The sequence below is a fragment of the Entelurus aequoreus genome, linkage group LG14, assembly GCF_033978785.1.
Source record: "Entelurus aequoreus isolate RoL-2023_Sb linkage group LG14, RoL_Eaeq_v1.1, whole genome shotgun sequence".
Classification (NCBI taxonomy): domain Eukaryota; kingdom Metazoa; phylum Chordata; class Actinopteri; order Syngnathiformes; family Syngnathidae; genus Entelurus; species Entelurus aequoreus.
The window spans coordinates 11,387,064-11,410,472 of NC_084744.1; the positions used below are offsets into that span (position 1 = coordinate 11,387,064).

General features: G+C 36.7%; 1 protein-coding gene across 2 annotated transcripts in view; it reads right to left on the minus strand.

The window, feature by feature from the left end:
* uxs1 (UDP-glucuronate decarboxylase 1) overlaps positions 1-23,409 on the minus strand; it is a 104,496-nt gene that overhangs the window by 74,544 nt on the left and 6,543 nt on the right. For both annotated transcript variants that reach the window (XM_062068889.1, XM_062068888.1), the window contains exons 2-5: positions 18,833-18,860; positions 18,665-18,713; positions 6,487-6,530; positions 4,636-4,696 (exon numbers count right to left, since the gene is read on the minus strand). In XM_062068889.1, the coding sequence (XP_061924873.1) occupies positions 4,636-4,696; positions 6,487-6,530; positions 18,665-18,713; positions 18,833-18,837 (159 nt within the window). In that variant the 5' untranslated portion in view covers positions 18,838-18,860. The remainder of the gene's footprint in view (positions 1-4,635; positions 4,697-6,486; positions 6,531-18,664; positions 18,714-18,832; positions 18,861-23,409) is intronic.

The window sequence follows — 23,409 nt, forward strand, 5'->3', positions numbered from 1 at the left end:
CTCACAGGGCCAACACAGAGACAGACAACATTCACACCCACATTCACACACTAGGGCCAATTTAGTGTTGCCAATCAACCTATCCCCAGGTGCATGTCTTTGGAGGTGGGAGGAAGCCAGAGTACCCGGAGGGAACCCACGCAGTCACGGGGAGAACATGCAAACTCCACACAGAAAAATCCTGAGCGCAGGATCGAACAAACCCCTCTTCCACCGTGCTTAGTCATCTTCTCTCAGCAAATCCAAAAATAATCTGGTGGCATTGACAGCTTTGTTAGCTAGATTTATTAACTGGAAGGCTGCAGCGCCTCTCTACCACACCCGCTGGATCAGAGATCTTCTTTATTTCTTTAAATTGGAGAAAAATTATGTTGAAATTGAATGGTTGTTCTGTAAAATTTGAAGAAGTATGGGACCCTTTCTTAAAATATGAAAAGAAGACTGATCACCAGACTGATTTAGAAGTGGTTAAATTGTGGATGATTGATGAGCCTTTTGTTTGAATTTGTATATAGTTGCACCATGTTGGGGCTAATCGGAAAAGCATTTGTCTGTAGCTTTATATCAATATTTGCATGTACTTATTTGACCAATTTATTTGTGTTGTATTGTATTTCTGTTATCTGTGTGTCAAACAATTTAAATAAACAAATGTTCAAAAAAAAAGATATAGCAAAAACACTAATAGGGTGTTTTATTGCTTGTACTATGGTGCCATCTTTTGGACACGTTCGCTTTCTGCAGGTGCTGCAGTGTCCTATTTTACCAGCAATGCTGTATTTTTCCAACCGAAGTGCCGTTAAGTTTAGCCGTCCATAGCGTTCTACTAGTATGGATTCTTCATTCATCACTCCAAGCAACGTTTGTAAGTTTTAGTTATCTAAAATTGTTTAAATTTACTTAACCGTCCCATGTGTGATGTTTGTATGAGTGTTTTCATGCATATTTGTACGTGCTATCGTAATGTAATGAGACTAGCGTCGTTAGCATTAGCTAATGTGCTAACCCGTTTACAAGTGTCTGTGTTAGTATTATTAACATAAAACTGCATTCGTTTTGTATTGTTTCAGTTTCACAAATTCCCAAGTAAATTCACCAAGGTGTAACCGTGAAGATATTGAGTCTGTTTAGCTGATTGGAGAACTAGCTTCTGCAGCTAGTAGGTCCAAGACAATGACTTTTGTTTTGTTTGATCAGCTGTTTTACTACTGTGTTACAGGCAACGTTTCGAAACAATTAAGGTATGTAAATAAAGTTTTACAGAATCTTACTGTGTATTAACTCATTTTGCAACGTATGTACTGTATCTGTGGCTTATAGTCTGGTGCGGCTAATATATCGAAAAATGTGAATCTTCTAAAATTTTGTGGGTGCGGCTTATATCCCGATAGTAAACGCAGAAAAAAAACTCAGCCAGCAAAAATTGTTGTCCTCTGTTTACGTAGCATTCATACCAGCGACTCCATCCTCGCGTTCATGTTTTGCTTCAGGAATCATATATATATATATATATATATATATATATATATATATATATATATATATATATATATATATATATATATATATATATATATATATATATATATATATATATATATATATATATATATATATATATATATATATATATATATATATATATATATATATATATATATATATATTAGGGCTGTCAAAGTTAAAGCGATAATAAAGGAATTTATAGTTAACACGTGAACGGCGATAATTGTTTTAACGCGCGATTAATGTTTTTGACTCTCGGCCTGTTCCGTAGCTTGGGGAAATGTGCAATGGCGTCCAGCTACGGTTGAGCCACAGGCTCCATAATAGCTAGCGGAACTGCACAAATAAACGAGGGACCTGATGGAAATCTCAGATCCAAAGCCATGGCTAGTCATTCTCCGGACATGACAAGACAATTTTACCTTCAATCGCCGGGAGACGACATCATTGGAGCGAATGCTGAGCGTGCATTGCTGCATGGAGTGAGGAGAAGCTTCATTCCGTGTTTGGATTACAGTTAAGTGCATTGAAAACATAACATTTAGATTGTTACTCTGCTTTAGTAAGATGGAATACAAGCTCAGCAAAAACAAAGACGATAGATAGGAATTCTAAAGTTACTTTTATCTGAGATTTTCGTCAAAACACACAAGTCACACACGTCCGGTTGGCGGCTTCACAATAAAACCGCTACGCTTTCCATCCAATCATGGTATTCTGTTATTCTGTGATATTTCTATAACGTTAAAACATTGTCATGCAGAGATATAAATGTCATTAACTTGCACTGCTGTGCAGAAGTTTGGGACAATAATTACATAAGCACACTATATCCACTCATCACCCTGCACAAGAATATTAACAACTTGGTCTCTAAGCTTAGGGTAAAGCTTGGTTTCTTTTTTACAAATAAAAACTGCTCCTCTCTTAAAGTCAGAAAGAAATTGGTGACAGCAACTATCTTGCCTGTAATTGATTACGGAGACGTGCTTTATTTTAGTGCTTCATCTAAATGCCTCCAGTCCTTGGACACTGTTTTTCATTCAGCACTAAGATTTGTTACTGGCTGTCGTAGTCTCACCCACCATTGTCAACTGTATATGAAGTCAGACTTATCTTCATTGAGTGCACGCAGATACACACATTGGCTGACTATCATTTATAAGGCTCGTTTAGGTTTAATACCTCCATACTTGTGTACTCTGTTACAAAGAAAAAGCAGCTCTTATGCGTTACGTTCTAACAATTTGTATGTTTTAACTGTTCCTCATGTACAGACTGAATTTGGCAAAAGAGCTTTTGGCATTGCTGCCCCTATGGCATGGAATGCATTGCAGACGAAACTGAAACTTACAGAACTACTTCCATTTGGAGCCTTCCGTTCTGTCCTGAGGGACAAACAGCGAGAGACGTTTGCACAGTGCCTGTGTTTTTAAAGATGTAAATCTCTGTTGTTTTACAGTTCTCTTATGTATTTTAAAATGTATGTCTTAATGTATTATTTTTGAAACTGCTCTGTGACATGTGCTGTTGACCTCTTGGCCAGGTCACCCTTGTGAAAGAGACCTTGATCTCAATGGGTTTTCTTATCTGGTTAAATAAAGGTTCTAAGAAAGCAAAAAGTGTCATTCATAGGGCAGGATATAGGGATAGATTTTCTTACATTCAAAACTATTGAAATTTAAAGATATTGTGGAACTACAAACAGTATTACATATAAAGCAAAAAAAGTGTAAAGTGAGTAAAAGATTATTGATAATATATTTTACTCAGACCTGTAAATTTTTCATTGTATATAATAATGATGACAAGAAAAGTAGTTATTTGAATTATCAAATAAAGGGTGGGAGTAAATAAGATTAACTTCTTCCCACTCGTTTTTGGATATGAAAAAACCTAAACATTATGTATTGTTTTCATTTTTTATGTGCTTGCATTGTGAAATGTGTTTATTTTTGTACCTTACTGTAATGTTTTCCCGATGATTTCCTGTGTACTTTTTTTCCTTTATTTTTTATTTTGCTTTGTTTTTAGCATGTCCAAAATAAACTGCTGCTACTACTAACCTGTACAAAATGTAAAGTACAGAATATTAGAAACATTTAATAATGTAGAAAAAATATCACCTAGCATCTTTGACAATCAAAGGACGATCGTGTCAATCCACGTTTTGTGTTATTAATGCATGAAACTGCTATCTAAACATGGACGTGTAGCTCCTCTCCTCTAAATGCAAGTGCTCCTAAAGCAGTACATATTCTGTATTCGTACAAAATAGAAAATTTGGCAAGACACAAACGCACTGCAAGTATTTGTTTTATTCTCTTTAAAAACGTTGTATATCCTTTTCGTTCATCTAAGCAAATTAATTGTCTAGTCATCGTATTAAAAACTTAAAAAATTATCTGTCTAGAGTACACTCATTAATGACGAAAAATTATACTTTTCTGCGATTAATCGTGATAATTTGGAGTTACCTATGGACAAAATGTGATTAATCACGATTAAATATTTTAATCGTTTGACAGCCCTAATATATATATATATATATAAATCATATGACTAATTACAAAATATATTGCATTGATCATGTTCATACACAGATTAATCACGCAATTCAATTTGACTGCACATGCTCCTTTACCTTAACCTCGGATGGTTACCTAAATGGTGTTGCATGTTTAGTGCAAAAATGAGTAAGGAGACTTCCAAAAGGTGGTCCCCAGGCCAGACTTTGGACACCCATGTCATAAGCCATCTATATATGTATATGTGTATCATATTGGACAGTACACAATAATGAATAATATGCTGTACGGACTTTAAATAAGCAAGATTATAGCATAGTTGCTCATTTCCATCTGTAGTCCTCCATGGGTGAAGTGTCCTGGACACATCGCTAGTGACTAGGATGGCAGAAGGTGGATTCGTACCATCAGGAACCCTCAAGTTTCCGGATGACTACTCTACCATCTGAACCAAACAACAAAGTTTGTCCTTCTGATTTTGTTTAACATCTAAGCCAAAGCAAACAGTGGGATACCTACAAAATACCACAAAAGCAAAAGTCAGCTGGAACCTGGCAGCGAGTGTGATTGCACATTATTTCCTTGTGTTTGTGCTACGTACCAAAATCCTCTTTCGATCCTTCTCGGACAGAAATTTCACAGGTGGGTATTTTTCAGAGAAACTGGAAGAGAGACGATAAAGAATGAACATCAGGAGGGGGTAAAAGTACACTAAAGGGACATCCAAACAAAAAGATCAGAATCAATATTTGCGTGTTACTAAGGCTCGTCTCTGCTCAAATGCACAGACATGACTGAATATGCCTCAGGCGCTGAAACAATATGGCATCTTGAAAAATCCATCACATTAAAGCTCATGGTTTTTCTTTAACAAATGCGAGTGATACCAAGGATGTTTACAGTCTGTAGCTGTGGCTGCATTTCGATTTGATTTCAAACTTCCAAAGAGTGCTTCAATGCCGCCACAGTATTAGCTTTCTCATCTTCGCTACATCTGAATTGCTCTAAAACCCATAAAAATGAAATGCACCCGTGTGGACTTCAGCACTGAAGATGTCCAATTGACTTTACATGATGACAAATAATGAAAGCAATATTAGCAGCTACAATAAAAATAACATTTGGGCTTCAATGAACTGTTGATATTCCACACAAAGCTCTTTTAACACTTCACTGTGAGTTTAGTGAAGATTAATATGAAGTGGTCCTTGAGGTTTGTGGGTCCTAGACAGTGATGCAGTCCAAGTTTAGTGTAAGTCAGAACATTTACCTAAACTAATTCCTGCACCACTCCCACTGTACACAAAACATACAAATGTGCAGTACAGTGGTACCTCAATTTAAAATTGCCCCAACTTAAGAATGTTTTAAGATAAGCGCTGTCTCTCTGTAATTAATATGTTTTAAGTTGCGAGCAGCCGCCATTAGTCAGCACAGCAAATGTCACAGTGAACCCTAAGATCTGACCAAAGCATCTGGTCTTACTTGCTACATTAGGTGGAAAAAAGGGAGTGTGAAGGACAATGCTGAGAATTTAATAATAATCATTGAATTAAAACGCCAGAAAATGTGTTTGTCAATCAGGGACTATAGTGCAAATAAAAAACATTCATAATAAAATATAAACATCACAGTAAACTAATAAACACTGGCCAAAGATGTTAAAATAATATCTAAATGGTGGGCATTTATCCATGAAAATATGGAGAAGTTGCTGATAATGTGTTTGATGGAGAAGTAGCAGGAAGGAGATACCGAATAAGTCTACTCACCAAGGTAAATACTATATATTATCACATTACTTCATAAAACTACTGTAGTTGTGGGAACTACATTCTATTGTATTGTTTACATGCCATATTTCTTATCTAAAAGTTTGTTCATCTTTCTAAAAGGCATGTTACGTGTTTAAAATTGTGCTCTTTTGGGGGGAGCCAAGCACCAATTGTATTTATTTCAATTAATTTCAAAGAAAGACATTGATTTAAAACGCAAGTGTTTTGAGTTTGTATCCTTCCGCTGCATGTGCAATAAGCAAGTCTCAAACTAATCATTGTTAATGGACCGAAACAATATTTTTTAAATCATTTACGAGCGCACGTTTGTAACCGCACGACGTCGTTATTTTGAACATTATGAATCAACGACCACCTGTACAATGCATTGATTTAAAATATCCTCTATTGGCTTTGGTGGCTTAGGGTAAGTCTGTAAGGATTCGCTTCTCTCGCACGCCACCCTGCTACCTGCAGATCCTACATACAATCAAAAACAAATTAACTTTATTTGTTTTTTTTATTATTTTGTTTCCATTCTGTGTCGCTCTGCAACAATAAACCTACTATAAAAATCCTGACTGTTCATATGTTTGTAAAATCAACAGGCGATCAAACACTTATTTTGTCACTGAATGTGAACATGCTTTGCGAAAACAAAGAAAGAGCACACAGACCTTTGTTCCAGATCACGTATCTTCTCTCGGAGTGGAGCCACAGCCTTGAATGACGACAGAACACAAAAAATGACTACATGTAAAAACAAGGGATGGTATTCAGTTAAATGTTCTTGGTCATCTGTTTAATCAAATAGTTTGTCCTGCATATTTTAGTTCATACACCTTTTAAAATATCAAATTCAAGCACTTTTCGAACACTTTTAGAGCTTTTGCATCAACTGCACCTGCAGTGCATCTGTACAGCATTCACAATAGCTAAAATACTGTATGTACATGCGATGTATTTGGTTTCTCGTTTTTTTGTATAAATTTGCAAACATTTCCCCCATTTGTTTTTTCATTATGCCATTGTGTTGTGTGTACAAGTTTGACGAGAAAAAAAAAAAAAATTACCGTATTTTTCGGACTATAAGTCGCAGTTTTTTTCATAATTTGCCTAGGGGTGCGACTTATACTCAGGACTGACTTATGTGTGAAATTATTAAAACATTACTGTAAAATATCAAATAATATTATTTATCTCATTCACGTAAGAGACTAGACGTATAAGATTTCATGGGATTTAGCGATTAGGAGTGACAGATTGTTTGGTAAACGTATAGCATGTTTTATATGTTATAGTTATTTGAATGACTCTTACCATAATATGTTACGTTAACATACCAGGCACGTTCTCAGTTGGTTATTTATGCCTCATATAACATACACTTATTCAGCCTGTTGTTCACTATTCTTTATTTATTTTAAATTGCCTTTCAAATGTCTATTCTTGGTGTTGGGTTTTATCAAATACATTTTCCCCAAAAATGCGACTTAAACTCCAGTGCGACTTATATATGTTTTTTTCCTTCTTTATTATGCATTTTCGGCCGGTGCGACTTATACTCCGGAGCGACTTATACTCCGAAAAATACGGTACTTCATTTTGGAAAAAGGTTATCGCATAACAAAATGTGAATCAAGTGAAGCACTGTGAATACTTTCTGGATGCACTGTATTTAATAGAGGTGTCTTTGAATAGTCGACAATTCGACTATCAACCTATCAGTCGTATCATCAGACCCTCATTCCTCTGTGGAAGGGAAGCGAGCTAAGAACAGTGAAACCTCAATTTACAACCCACCCCCAAACAACAAGCTTTTCAATTAGTGTACAAACTTTGTCTCAGGATCTAAAACTTTTCTGGGAAGCATGCCTGGCAATAGTTTTGTGCAGGATGAGTGAGAAGAGCTCTTGGCAGAGGCAGCAAATTATATTTTAGCGTCCCAACAGAGTCTGGCGCTCTTTTTAAACTTTATTACCAACCTTAAAACGCCAACAGCACTCCTGAGTTCCAAGACCCTATATGAACTTGCACACTTCTCTTTGCTAGAGTGATGCCAACACTGTCTGCCACACACACAGCGAGGTGCGTTCATGAACATTGTAAATTTAACCAACAAAGAGCACTATGACTGTGCCTCCATTATTATTTTTTAATCAGCCATTTAAGTTAAACATCTGCAAAAAAATATATAAAATGATATTGCTTGATAGATATGTCTAATATTTTTATTTTTGACAGTCCATATTTACTGAACAAAAATATAAACACAACACTTGTTTTTGCTCTCATTTTTTATGAGTTGAACCAAAAGATCTAAAACCTATTACTATATACACAACATGCCTATTCCTCTCAAATATTGTTCACAAATATGTCTAAATCTGTGTTAGTGAGCTTTTCTTCTTTGTCAAGATAATCCATCAAACCTCACAGGTGTGGCATATCAAGATGCTGATTAAACAGCATGATTATTGCACAGGTGTGCCTTACGCTGCCCACGATAAAAGGCCAGCCTAAAATGTGTAGTTTTGCTTTATTGGGAGTCTGGGGGGGGTCAGAAAAGAAGCCAGTATTTGGTGTGACCACCATTTTCCTCACGCAGTACAAAACATCTCCTTTGAGTTGATCAGGTTGTTGATTGTGTCCTGTGGAATGTTGGTCCACTCCTCTTCAATGACTGTGCTAAGTTGCCACATATTAGCAGGAACTTGAACACGCTGTAGTATACGCCGATCCACAGCATCCCAAACATGCTCAATCGGTGACATGTCCGGTAAGTATGCTGGCCACGCAAGAACTGGGATGTTTTCAGATTCCATGAATTGTGTACAGATCCTTGCAACATGGGGCCGTTCATTGTCATGCTGCTACATGAGGTGATGGTCTCGGGTGAACAACACAACAATGGGCCTCAGGATCTTTCAAAATGCCATCAATAAAATACACTTGCATTTGTTGTCCTCAAAGGGGAACTGCACTTTTTGGGGAATTTTGCCAATCATTCACAATCATTATTTTACGATTTTAAAGATGATAAAACACGCTTAAAAGTTGCGGGTATTGGGAGTCACCGTTGTCGTCTTCAAACCCTCTAAAACAACTTCAAAACAGAGTTAAACTCATGAAAAATGGGAGCAAAATCAAAAGTGTAGTGTTTATATTTTTGTTCAGTGTATGTTGACAAGCATACGTGGGACGGCGCTGAAGTGATATTGTCACCTTTTTTACAGCTATTTCTGCGCAACTGCCAGTGTGCACGTCTTTTCTAGACGCTTGAAATAATGCATAGACTCAAAACAGCAGATGCAGAACAATTTCAGCATTGATAAATCACACTGCATGTGCTACAGTAAATGATTAATTTTGCATTTTCTCCTTTCCAGTATTGTGGGCATTCTCATGATCAGCATTTATTCTGCAAATTTTTCCGGATGGACACGCTAAATGATTGCGCTTTTTTTGGCTAGACAAGGCAAGGCAAGTTTATTTATAGAGCACAATTCATACACAAGGCAATTCACAGTGCTTTACAGAAAATGACAAGGCAAAATTTAAAATTAAATAATCATAAAAATAAACATTTCAAATTAAATACATAAAATCATCATAAAACTATAATAATTCAAACTATAAACAAAGAGTTTAGATAAAATACTTTCAGTTGTCATATGCATAATTAAATAAGTGTTTTCAGCCTGGATTTGAAAATTGCCAATGATGAGGCCTGTCTCACATCTTCAAGAAGGCTATTCCAGATTTTAGGAGCACTAAAATGGGAACTGCTCTTTTTTTGGAATTGTTCTGCCATTCCCAATCCTAATTTAAGACATGAACACATATGTTTTTCCTTTATGAACAAAGATTACTTTGGGATAGAGTATGATCCAGAACCTTATATTTTGTAGCCTGAATATAAAGAGGGTGATCTACAAGTTTTAGAAGCTGGGAGCTAAGCAGATCCAGCTTTAGTGAAACACTAAGTCTCATGTAGCAGTAATGCTACAATAAGTGCTGAACAAGATATACAAACGTTGAACATAATAAAACAGTCACTCACTGTACAATGTCTGCTCTCACTAGTAAGTCGACTGATAGGATGTTAATATCTTCCAGTTTAAATATAGATTAATCATAATTCTCACAAAGGCTTTTTTAAATTTTTGTATTTAAGTGTCGCAGACGAACGTCTTTTTGTGTCTTTCTCGCCATCTCTGGGTCTAAATTGTATGTCAAAGTTGACCAACTTTTCGGTTTAGAGGGTTTTACAGGCGGAACAGTGTACTCCCATTAGCTGCATTGTTAGTCACCTCGTACTTGCTGTATTTTACAACTTAGAATGCATATAAAATGAAAAAGATTTACATATGGATTGTGAATTATAGGCAAAAAACCCCAAAACTGCAGTTCTTCTTTTAGAGACGCAATCCTCCTAAAAGTTTAGCAAATCAGCTTTGAGTTTGCTATCAAGTATGTATGTGTTTTAATACATGCAAACCTTTAGTAGATCAGGCCCTAACAGTTTTGTGAAAAAAAAATTCAGATAAAGCAGTGTCAGGTTGCAGGAAGAATGGTTTAAGTGAAACACGTAACAAAAAGCAAGTCTGGCCAGTGTGTGTAATAATTTTACCTGCTCCTAGAGTAGAAATAAAGATAAAGTGAGAAACTTTACAGCTCGAACAGTCCACAATGTAGGGACTTTTCTTACCAACTGCTGCATATCTGGGATCTGCATAAGTCCCGAAAATTTGAAATCAATCCGTGGATGCAATGCGGAGATATTTCCTCTAAACAAGCCGTTTGGAATTTGCACTGTCCTGTGCCCTTTTTTAGACCTGTGACATCAGCAGATTATCCATATATGGTATAAATTTACTCAAAGTACTTTGCGCACGTCTGCAATTGTATTCTGAAGTTGTAGTCAATACGTTCCTTCTTTTTCTCTATCCTCTTGTTGTGGAGCAGACTGGCTTAAAGATGCACATGCATCCTCCGCTGTTGCCATTTCTAATCTAAAGTAGCGTATAGTCTGAATTTTGTATCTGTCAGTAGACTCGCTATGGAAGCGCTAAAAACGACAGCAAAAATGACAGAAAGAAGATGCAGTCGAAGTGGAGGCAGGTAAATAAGACCGCCCACAAAACGGCGTATCCAGAAGGGACGGTCAGAAAGCAGCTTGGAAACAGTCTATAAAACATGATCTATGCAAAATTTTGGCCAAAGAACCATCATTATGTTATGTTATGTAGACCACAAGGAAGTGTTTTAAATGTCAAAAAAAGTTGACTGCTTTCTCTTCCCAGTGCTGCTAAGAAGAGTCCGATTAGGTAGCAAATTTTATGTTTTAACCTTATAACCATATTTCATGCTTAATTATTATGTTTCTGTTTGATGTATATCTGAACATTTATTTTATTAATTTTGAAATGGTCACATCACTGTCGAGTTTCTTAGAGTTAGAGAGTTTGAGTTTATTTCGAACATGCAAGCATACAACATGATACATCACAATTTCCAGTTTCTCTTTTCAACATGTTCGAAAAGGAGTAGGAAGAAGCAGAGCTTATTTAATCCTACCCCTTTTCTTTACATAACAGTTGCTGAAACTTTTTTATTCACTTCCTGTTCTCAATTTATTCACAATAAACTCCATATGTAATCACAGTAAAAATAAATAAATAAATAATAGTAAGAATTTAATAATAATAATTGGTGAAGAAAGTCTTATCATTCTTCCTGTAGCGAGTATATGTCAATAAAACCCTTCGACCACTCTTATCGAGACCATGTCTTTAAAATCGTAATTTCCTTTAACAACTGACGAATGGCCTCAAAGCAAACGGGGCTACTCCCTGGAAGACGAGCGGCTTTATTACGATGGCACATTTAGAAGCGGTGCTTTAAACCATAAGGTCACTGTGATAACAAACTGAAAAAAACAACCCAAGAGCACCTGCAACATGCGATAAGCCGGGAAAAAGTGATTAGAATGCGTTGGGAAGATTCCGGTACACATATAAACAGGCAACATATCAAATGTCAACGCAGCATGCGTGGCTAATAAAAGAGAAAACCAATGATATTTTGTAAGAAGTATCTTAGGACAGAATATTAAAGAGAGCACTGTGTGCACTAATTACATTTTCGTAACATTTCATGTAACCATGGGATTGTAACTTACTCAAAAGTTCAAGATGAGGAGATCTCAAAAACGATGAGATGCACCTCTTTTTGAGGCACTGTCGGTTAAGCAGCAACACGCTTTATCGTTTTTAATGTATTCACACATTTCTGCATTTTCTGTTAGGCTAAAACATGTATTGGTCAAATGGAATGTTGATGCTCTGTCGCCATCAGTTGCGGCTGCTGGTCTTTTAAGTAGCTACTCTCCAAACAAGTCCCTAATAACAAAAGATATAAAGACGCTAGATATTACAAAGGAAATGTCCCTTAGAGCAGGGGTTCTTAACCTTTTAGACTTCGGGGCCCACTACAGTGGAAACTACACGGGGGCCACTCAAATATTAACACGGAATTAGAAATCTTGCTCTTGATTTTAATAATATTCAATAAATATATCTAACTTACTTACACTTTAACAGAATAAACCTAAAAAATAAAAATAAATACTAAAGGGACATGAAAATTCATGTACGCAGTGCTAAAATGAATACATTCTAACTAAATAATATGTTTCGTACATAAACTGTCAATAAAATGTAAGTGCATCTTCCCCATTTTAGTCATAATTTTTGCACTTAAAAAAAATCTCTCTTTGACTTTAACTTCAGACTTCTGATTGTTTGAGACAGAGTCGTGTATAAAGAGAGTATGCCCAACTCGGTTTTAGGCGATCTCCTCAATGATTGGTCAAAAAGCACTCATGACTGCTACTACTTTGGCTGATGCTATGTGTCTGCGGCGCTTCACAATCGTTTTTCGACGTGTAAAAAAGCCCCGTTGTGCAACATCGAGGTGCCCCACCCATGCGAATGGTGGAAAGCTTTTACATCGCTTTCCCTGCAACCCGGAAAGAAGACAACAAATACATTAGAGGCAGCCACCACAGATGACCTACTTCACACAAAAGTCACAATTTCTCTGTGATTGTTGTTCCAACACTAATGAAGATTTTGGCAAAATGAAAGTAATAGTGTAAGTTTGTTCAGGAGAGAACACACAGAAACTAATACAAATAATTACTGAAGAAATTAACTAATTAAAGACTTGGTTTAACAAAAACAGATTATGCTTGAATCTCAGAAAAACTAAGATAATGCTATCAAGTATAACAGCAGACGAGGAAGTCGAACAGAAATACAAATAGTCGGAGTCCAAAACTAATGAAGATTTTGGCAAAATGAGGGTAATAAGGTTTTTTTTTGGTCGTTCTGTGTGTTTTTGTTCATTTATTGCGCTGTCAGGAGCCTGTTATAGAGCCTGCTGGTAACTAAATACTGCATGAATTAAGCAGCAAAGTGCATCAAATACAGCCGCAAAATTATACTTTGACGAAATAAAAGCATGTTTTATTGTAACTTTATGAGCTAAAGTATGTTCAGAACTATATATAGACGTATTATTTCAGTTTATTTTGTCTGAAAAACTAACGTCAAAACAACAGCAAATGCAACCCTCCGGGCAAAGCCACACACGTCCTTGGTAGCAAAAATGGCGAGTTTTGTTTGGTTGGCCATACTCTCTTGAGATTTTCATTACTGCCACAAGTGGTGTGAAAGTGTTTTACAACTGTGTATCACTGCGGCCTGAGAAACAGATATTTTTTGGAAACCCTCTAGGATGCACTTGCGGACCACAGATTTCGAAAAAAGATTTAATTCAACTCTGAACAACATAATGAAACTTATATTTCACGATTGCTGATTTGCTCATTTTGCTGTTACTCAAAAAGGGCAGATATAACAATATCAATAAATATTGCGATAGACACGTAATTAATTTCAATTTACAATCCGTTCGATAAAACGTTCAATATACACATTTTTTTGAGGGTGTCGGAAGAAACTGAAAAGAATGAAGTATGGTTGGTCGCATGAAAAAAGGTAATCTAGCTAAACAGAAAGTGGAGAGCAATGGGAGGAACCATTGCACCATCTTTCTGTGTCGCTGTTGATTCTCTACATGGAGTGAGAAGAGAAAATAAAAATAAGTGCTGCAGAGACAGAAGAAATTGTTGATATAATAGGAAAAGTCACCTTAAAAGTATATTCCAGCCTTAAGTGTGTTTATCCTAAACATTCCTGGGACTTCATTTGACACATTATGGCATTTTTAAGGCTTTTTTTTTTTTGGACATATACCCTAATAATATCATACCGTGGCCTTAATACCGTGATAAAATCGTCCCGTGAGATTTTGATACCATTACATCCCTAATAACAAATGTGCTACTTTAAAATAATAATTTGGTCCAATAATATTTAAATAATAATTACAGCATGACAAAATGATTTCCATACTTAAAGAATAACAGACCAAATTAAATGTTACACAAACCACGTCACTTCCTGACAGTAAACTGCAAAAAAAAAATTGTTCTTCTCAGGTTTCTCTATTGTTTACACTTTCACACCTTGCACTATTTTGTTACTATTTATTTAGCATTTCTTATATATTCTCTATTTTTGCAACTTAATTTTAAGAGGTTTTGTTGGGTGTTTATTGTAATTTTAGAAGGTGGTTTAGATTAAAGGCCTACTGAAACCCACTACTACCGACCACGCAGTCTGATAGTTTATATATCAATGATGAAATCTTAACATTGCAACACATGCCAATACGGCCGGGTTAACTTATAAAGTGCAATTTTAAATTTCCCGCTAAACTTCCGGTTGAAAACGTCTATGTATGATGACGTATGCGCGTGACGTCAATCATTGAAACGGAAGTATTCGGACGCCATTGAATCCAATACAAAAAGCTCTGTTTTCATCTCAAAATTCCACAGTATTCTGGACATCTGTGTTGGTGAATCTTTTGCAATTTGTTTTATGAACAATAAAGACTGCAAGGAAGAAAGTTGTAGGTGGGATCGGTGTATTAGCGGCTGGCTGCAGCAACACAAACAGGAGGACTTTGAGGTGGATAGCAGACGCGCTATCCGACGCTAGCCGCCGACCGCATCGGTGATCGGGTGAAGTCCTTCGTCGCACCGTCGATCGCTGGAACGCAGGTGAGCACGGGTGTTGATGAGCAGATGAGGGCTGGCTGGCGTAGGTGGATAGCTAATGTTTTTAGCATAGCTCTGTGACGTCCCGTTGCTAAGTTAGCTTCAATGGCGTCGTTAGCAAAAGCATTGTTAACCTTCGCCAGGCTGGAAAGCATTAACCGTGTATTTACAGGTCCGTGGTTTAATAGTATTGTTGATTTTCTGTCTATCCTTCCAGTCAGGGGCTTATTTATTTTGTTTCCATATGCAGTTAAGCCCGATGCTATCACGTTAGCTCCGTAGCTAAAGTGTTTCGTCGATGTATTGTCGTGGAGATAAAAGTCACCGTGAATGTCCATTTCGCGTTCTCGACTCTCATTTTTAAGAGGATATAGTATCCGAGGTGGTTTAAAATACAAATCCGTGATCCACAATAGAAAAAGGAGAGAGTGTAGAATCCAATGAGCCAGCTTGTACCTAAGCTACGGTCAGAGCGAAAAAAGATGCGTCCTGCACTGCACCTAGGCCTTCCCTCTCACGTTCCTCATCCACGAATCTTTCATCCTCGCTCAAATTAATGGGGTAATCGTAGCTTTCTCGGTCCGAATCGCTCTCGCTGCATTGAAAACAATGGGGAAATGTGAGGAGCCTTTCAACCTTTGACGTCACGCTACTTCCGTTACAGGCAAGGCTTTTTTTATCAGCGACCAAAAGTTGCGAACTTTATCGTCGATGTTCTATACTAAATCCTTTCAGCAAAAATATGGCAATATCGCGAAATGATCAAGTATGACACATAGAATGGATCGGCTATCCCCGTTTAAGTAAAAAAAAAATCATTTCAGTAGGCCTTTAACTAAGTGTTTTTCATGGTTGTGTTGACATTTCCTTTCGTTTCTGCTTTAATAGCTGAGAGGATTATAAGGTTACAATTCAAATAAAAATGTTAACATTAAATTTTTTTTTCTCCCGGTCAATATTTCCCTAGGTCATAGAAATATTGAACAATGTAAAAAGCCTTTTATCGGGATACAGTTTTTAGCTCTATCGCCCAGCCCTAATTCAGCCTCAAACAGATCATCCAATCACCATGCAAGAGCCTTGCGAACAGGCCAGACGAGGCCGAGGCCACTTTCCATACAGTTCCAGAGACCCTCTGCGTCCGATGGTTGGGACAAAGCTGAGTATTTATCCAATGACTGTCTAGTTTGGCGGCAGTGGAACAACCCAAGCTATGTTTCCCCCATTGAAGTCAAGGGACACTCAGCTTCAACACTGTTGAATGCACTGACATTACCACAGTGAATGAGAGGAAAGTTGCGTCAGTTGTCGCAAAACTAGCTGATTGATTCTGAACAAAAGTTTAACACATTTCAGCGCATATTTAGTCAATGAAATGTAATCACAAAAGTACATATTTGACCCATTATATTTTGAGATTTGAGGAAAAGCGGACCTTCCCTTGCAATCCTATTGCAATCACCACTGATCGCCATCAAAAGAGGGTGAGTAAAATCTGCTCCTGATTTTCATTAGTGTGTATTGAGCAAGCCAGACCCCGCTCTATCAAGAGTTTATAGTGGAGACGATTAGAAATAACTACTTTTTAAGTTGGGAATACAGGGTTTCCCCTGGCTTGCCAAGATACCCTTGGTGGTGGGGGCATGGTTAGGGACATGGCCACCATGACATCATTGTATAATTTGCATTATTTGCTGTAAAATGTTCTTGATATATGTGTTGTGGTTAGAGTGTCCGCCCTGAGATCGGTAGGTCGTGAGTTCAAACCCCGGCCGAGTGACAATCATGGGTATTTTAAACTTTTTAATTAACATAAACATATTTGTTATAATATATTGTTTTGCACTATTTGCAATTGTTGCTGCTTATTGTACAATGTACTTTGTTGAGAATTTTTTAAGTGTCTATAGACTTTTACTGAATCTTTTTCTGGTGTTTTTATAGACATTACTCGTGTTTAGAGACCCTACTTCTGTCCCTCAATGTCTGCGATAAGCAGCTGCAGCAAGCATGATGTCACACTTGCTTCGCGCTGCTGCTCCAGTTGGACTTTCTTTCCTTAAAAGCCGCCGCTGTCGTCTTAATACTTGCACATTTTGTAGATCGCTGTCCGCAGGTAAATCTCAGATATGATAAAGGACGTCCACATCGCAGACATGCTGCCTCCGCTGCAGACAATCCCGTGCGTTTGTCTACGTTGTCACAATATCCTGTTTCAGCAGCGCTGTTTCGGTGGTCTTTTTTCGGTGCATCAAGAGTCAATAGTGTGCAAATAATATCAATCAATCAATCAATGTTTATTTATATAGCCCTAAATCACAAGTGTCTCAAAGGGCTGTACAAGCCACAACGACATCCTCGGTACAGAGCCCACATACGGGCAAGGAAAACTCACCCCAGTGGGACGTCAATGTGAATGACTATGAGAAACATTGGAGAGGACCGCATATGTGGGTATCCCCCCCCCCTCTAGGGGAATATATATTCATCATTCATAATATCCATGCATCCTGTAACGACCTGATAGTGTTAATGTATTTTGGTTGTGTGGTTTTGATTTGATGTTCATTGCTACAATGATCGTGAACACACCCATCCGTACCTTAAAGGGGATTGGCGAAAAATTAGGAAGTATTGTTGTGTGTCTGGAAAAGCACAAAGTGTGTGCACGGGGAGGAAATACCTGTTGGAATTGGGCCGGTTGTTAGCATAAGATTGGCAATAAAAGTTAAAAATAGCAATCAAAATAAATAAACATAGCATCAGACTTTTGACTTCTTCCGGAGGCTACAATACATTATCTTACTTTATTCTGTTCTCACGTAAGAAAAACCTTATTTTTAAGGAGTGGCGGCTTTAATTATGCCGTGGCGGTGTGCCACGATTGGCTACCTTAAGGGGAAATCCTGGAATACATCGTCATCATGGCCAAATTTTTCAAGCAATTGTTCAACTCAAAGTTTTGCCTTGGAATTAAACCAAATCTGCCAGTAGTCTTTGTCAAAATGTCAAAACACCAGCAGGTAGAGCTAATTAGTCAATGATGTTACATGACAGCCCTTAACATCTGGTACACTGACTTGAAGCAGATTGTGCCTTCCAGCAGCATTCCCATACGTACGATAACTATCGTATTTTTACAATAGAATCACCCTATGTATAAAGTTAACGTCAAAATACGATAAATTTAGGTTTCTGATTCGATAATGTGTCATTTACTATCTGGCAACAATGCCTCCCATTTTCCTGTACAGCGACCGACAGGGGCAACAAACGCACAGCAACGTCCAAAAGACTCCAAACACACCAAAAACCCACAAACACCATAAAACACATGCAACAGAGAAATGCTACAAACTAAAAAAAATACACACAGAGCCCCAAAACACATGCATGAAGGAAATACTGCAAGAAGTCAGTTAGCCAGGCTACCAGAACTTAGCTGAGGGATATCCGTATTTAAAGACATGAGTAGGATGCCCAGAAAAAAGATGGCAGAACAAAAGGGTATATTGTTCTTTCCATCTCTGTTAAACACTTGGCCGAGCCAGAGATTAGAAACAGGAAGCATGTGCATTTTAAGTATTCACTGGATTTTTTTGGTTAATACCATAATGCAGATATTGGTAAAAATACAAAAAATGCTGAGTTATACAACTTACTTCATTGATCCTCTGCTCAATCTTCACCTCTTTGTGTTCTTGTATGGATCTACGATAAGGATTAATCAATGATAAGCATACCAGAAGGAACTGGAATATTGGCTGCAGCCAGAATCAAAAGCAGAAGAAATATTAAAAAAAATAAAGGGATACATTAAAAATCTGTACCTCATGCTTGTATATGTTCCCCAGACAGCTGAAAGAGAGAACAAGAGAGAAGGTACATTATTAGCCTTTTTTTTATTGTTTAAACAGAAAAAAAAACATTTTTCAATCAAGAGGAGAGCAGATCTGAGTGTTTAAACTCAGATCCGTCCCTAAGAAGTTCTTTGGAAGGAGCATACGTTGAAGCACCAGTGGTGTTATCACTTAGAATCTCTTCTAAAATATTGGTATTAGTTTATCGAACATGTTACAGTTACAGTATGTACATCACTTATTTACAGATTTACATTCCAACTTGTCCGAAAAGGAGTAGGAAGAAGCAAGTTATTTAATCCTTCTCTATTTTTAATTTGAAACCATTTTTAATTTTTTCCTAGGAATTTCTAGCATATTTGTTCACTTTTTGCCTCATTCTGTAACACAAACAAATAATTATCTATAAAGTTCACATGAATAAACAGTAAGTCACTTTTTGCCTCATTCTGTAACACAAACAAATAATTATCTATAAAGTTCACATGAATAAACAGTAAGTTGTGGTTCACATAATTGGCTAACTATGTGACAGATGATCAATTATGTCTCATTTTTTTATTTTGATTCATGACGTTATTGACTCATCGGTTGTTGTTTAATTTTGTGCAACGGCAGATGCTGATGTGTGCGCATTATAACGCACAAGCGATATATATATATATATATATATATATATATATATATATATATATATATATATATATATATATATATATATATATATATATATATATATATATATATATATATATATATATTTTTTTTTTTTTTTTTTTTTAAATCATTCATATAATTTGTGTAAATGTGCACTCTAACCACTATACTGATGAACAGAGCTGTGAAAATGTGCGACAAAGCAAGTTGTGTTTGCTTTTTTAGGCTTCTGAGTGGCCCAAAGGTGCAAGTGTTAATGTGTGGATTGACATTATCTTAACACTGAAGTGGGGGAAATGTGCATTTCAAAAATATGTGCATTCATGTGGACATTGTCTGGTTTGTGACGCAGGAGAGTGATACACACATCTTAATTGTGACCTTATGAAAGTGGTATGGTACACACTTCACAATCCTATCCTATATCGGGGTGTAAAACTCGTATTAGATCAGGGGCCACATGGAGAAAAATATACTCCCAAGTAGATAAAAACTGGTAAAATCACGGCATAACTTAAAAATAAATACAACTTCAGATTGTTTTCTTTGTTTAAAAATAGAACAAGCACATTCTGAAATTGTACAAATCATAATGTTGTTATTTTTTTACACTTGCATGTTGCGGTTGATAGTATTCTACCTTTATTTATACTTTCTGAATACATTTTGTGATAATGTTCATCAGTCAACTCTTTGGTGTTAATTTTCAATCTATCAAGATAAAAAAAATACATCAAAATCAAATTACATTATGTTATTTATGTAGTTTGATCATTTTCCTCGACTGATGTACTAACATCATGTGGTTTATTTTGTACATATGTAGCATCATCTACAAAGATACAAAGAATTGCTATTTGAGTTTGAGTCTATTTCGAACATGCATGCATTCAACATTTCGTCATCCAGTGGACACATTTACAACAGCTGTTTCATTCAAAAATTTCAGGTTAATTTTTATACTTGGCAAACTCATCCCGTGAGCCGGATAAAACCTGTTTGCGGGCCTGATCTGGCCCTCAGGCCGTACGTTTGACACCCCTGCACTATATAGTCGAGATAGTGAAATCATCACTTTTTATGCGCAAAGAGGAAAAGTGCAATTCCAACCAGGTCTAGAACAGGAAATAAAACCTTTTGTGACTTTTTGTGAAAGTGGAATACACTTTGCTATCATGGCTGCTCAGGACAATATGGAAATTCTTTGATGATGAATTTTACTTCATTTAAGTTTTATTGTACAGTAGTAAGCTTAATTTTAACACGTGTGATAGCTAAAGCCGCATGTGGCCCACTGACCGCTAACTGAATAGACCTAGAATACAGGAAACAATTATACTACGTTAAACAGCCTCATACCAAAGTTAGATAGTAGAACTGTATTTTCTGCATGTCCATAATGCCCATTTGAATTGGATAAACAGTTAAGAGCCACGGTACATAATTAAATTAGCATACAAAAACAAAACAGCATACAGGACTCACTTGTTAAGTAGAGCTGAAGGAACACATTTTCTATGGGGAATGCCAGCAATCCATGCAGCACAAGTAGCCAAACATTTTCATTTAACTTGTGTTCTAACCAGAAACTTTGCAATGATTTTGGGGCAATCAAACCTGAAAAGGCATCCTTATAGTAACAGCTACAAGTCTTGCATACCACTTCTAGCCAGTTTTGCAACATGTCATTATGGGAGTATGCCCAAAGGAATATGAATGGCATTTTATAAATTATAAATGTAATGTGCAACAAAACTTCTGTATTGTCGTTATCTTATTTAGCTAAGCCAATGGCTCAAACTAAAAGGAACAGATTGTAGTTTATGCGACTGCAAACCTTTGTTCTCGGTGCCTTGTATAGGCAACAACTGTCAAACATATTTGTTTGGTAATGTGGATATACTTTAATATGGTGTAAAATTGCACTGTTATAAACAGTTATCTTAAGGGTCACAATATCAAGAACACTTTGCGTCATAACTACCGTATTTTTCGGAGTATAAGTCGCTCCGGAGTATAAGTCGCACCGGCAAAAAATGCATAATAAAGAAGGAAAAAAACATATATAAGTCGCACTGAGTATAAGTCGCATTTTTGGGGGAAATTTATCTGATAAAACCCAACACCAAGAATAGACATTTGAAAGGCAATTTAAAATAAATAAAGAATAGTGAACTACAGGCTGAATAAGTGTACGTTATATGAGGCATAAATAACCAACTGAGAACGTGCCTGGTATGTTAACGTAACATATTATGGTAAGAGTCATTCAAATAACTATAACATATAGAACATGCTATACGTTTACCAAACAATCTGTCACTCCTAATCGCTAAATCCAATGAAATCTTATACGTCTAGTCTCTTACGTGAATGAGCTAAGTAATATTATTTGATATTTTACGGTAATGTGTTAATAATTTCACACATAAGTCGCTCCTGAGTATAAGTCGCACCCCCGGCCAAACTATGAAAAAAACTGTGACTTATAGTCCGAAAAATACGTTATGGGGTGTGATCCCATAGTTATGATCCCACATCCCTGATGTGGGATCTGAGCCGAGGATGTCGTTGTGGCTTGTGCAGCCCTTTGAGACACTCGTGATTTAGGGCTATATAAATAAACATTGATTGATAACTATGGGGTGTAACAATTTGTTTTGACAACGACTCGATGCAATTCAAAATGTGTGGTTGCCGATACGATTCAGGACAATATTATTCTTTGGAGAACGATACGATCCTCAACTGAAGTTTTTTATAATCCTATTATTTCTTTGAAAGGAATTAGATATAAATGAACTATGGATATAAACAAGCAAGTAAACAACAATAATGGCCAATGCATTCACATCATATTTGAATAAAGTGCACTTTAGGTTGATTTAACAAGAGAAAACAATTTCTGCTCTCATTTTAAATACTCAAGCAATTTTCCATAAAAGTACAGTAACCAACATTTTACTAGTAGATTTACCTGCTACTTTTGCAGTTATTTTTAACATGAAATAATACAATACTAATATAAAAAATAATGTGCAACCAATATCTCCTCAGGTTGAATTGCACACTGCTGAATTGCAGTAGATTTACCTGAGAAATTAAGCACAACCAAATCTTTTCAGATTAAATGAGCAGTGGTTTGACCTGCTACTACTCTCATTTTAAATAAACACGGAACATCATAAAGACGTAACGGAAGTGACAGCTGACAAGTTGTATCAACACATGGACCAAATGGCTGAAAGTGTAATGAACGAAGTTGGAAACTAAATGAGGTGTGAACACTTTTTCAGTCATAAATAACTTTTTTGAAACGTTTTCAATAATACCTATATACTGTAAATGTGTTTATTACACTGTTTTTAACCTTCCGTCTCAAGCTGGTTCGTCTGCGAACTTGTGCCGCTTTCACTTCCGTTTTGTTCGACGCATCCTTTGTGGTTTAAAGTTAAGTTGTAATTTTATAATATTGTGTTGTCATTTTTATGTGTTGGCTTTTGTAATCGTGCTGTAGCAGAAAGTTGTTGTGTTGTAATCTTTTGGCGTCCACAATCATAACTGACTTAACTATTTATTACCAGAACCGTTGTATTCAGAAATCCTTAATGTAAATTGTGTTACAAATTGCTCAGTGGCCTTGTGGTTAAAGTGTCCGCCCTGAGTTCGGTAGGTCGTGAGTTCAAACCCCTGCCGAGTCATACCAAAGACTACAAAAAATGGGACCCATTACCTCCCTGCTTGGCACTCAGCATCAAGGGTTGGAATTGGGGGTTAAATCACCAAATGATTCCCGAGCGCGGCGTACAATGCTGCTCACTGCTCCCCTCACCTCCCAGGGGGTGGAACGAGGGGATAGGTCAAATGCCGAGGACAAATTTCACCACACC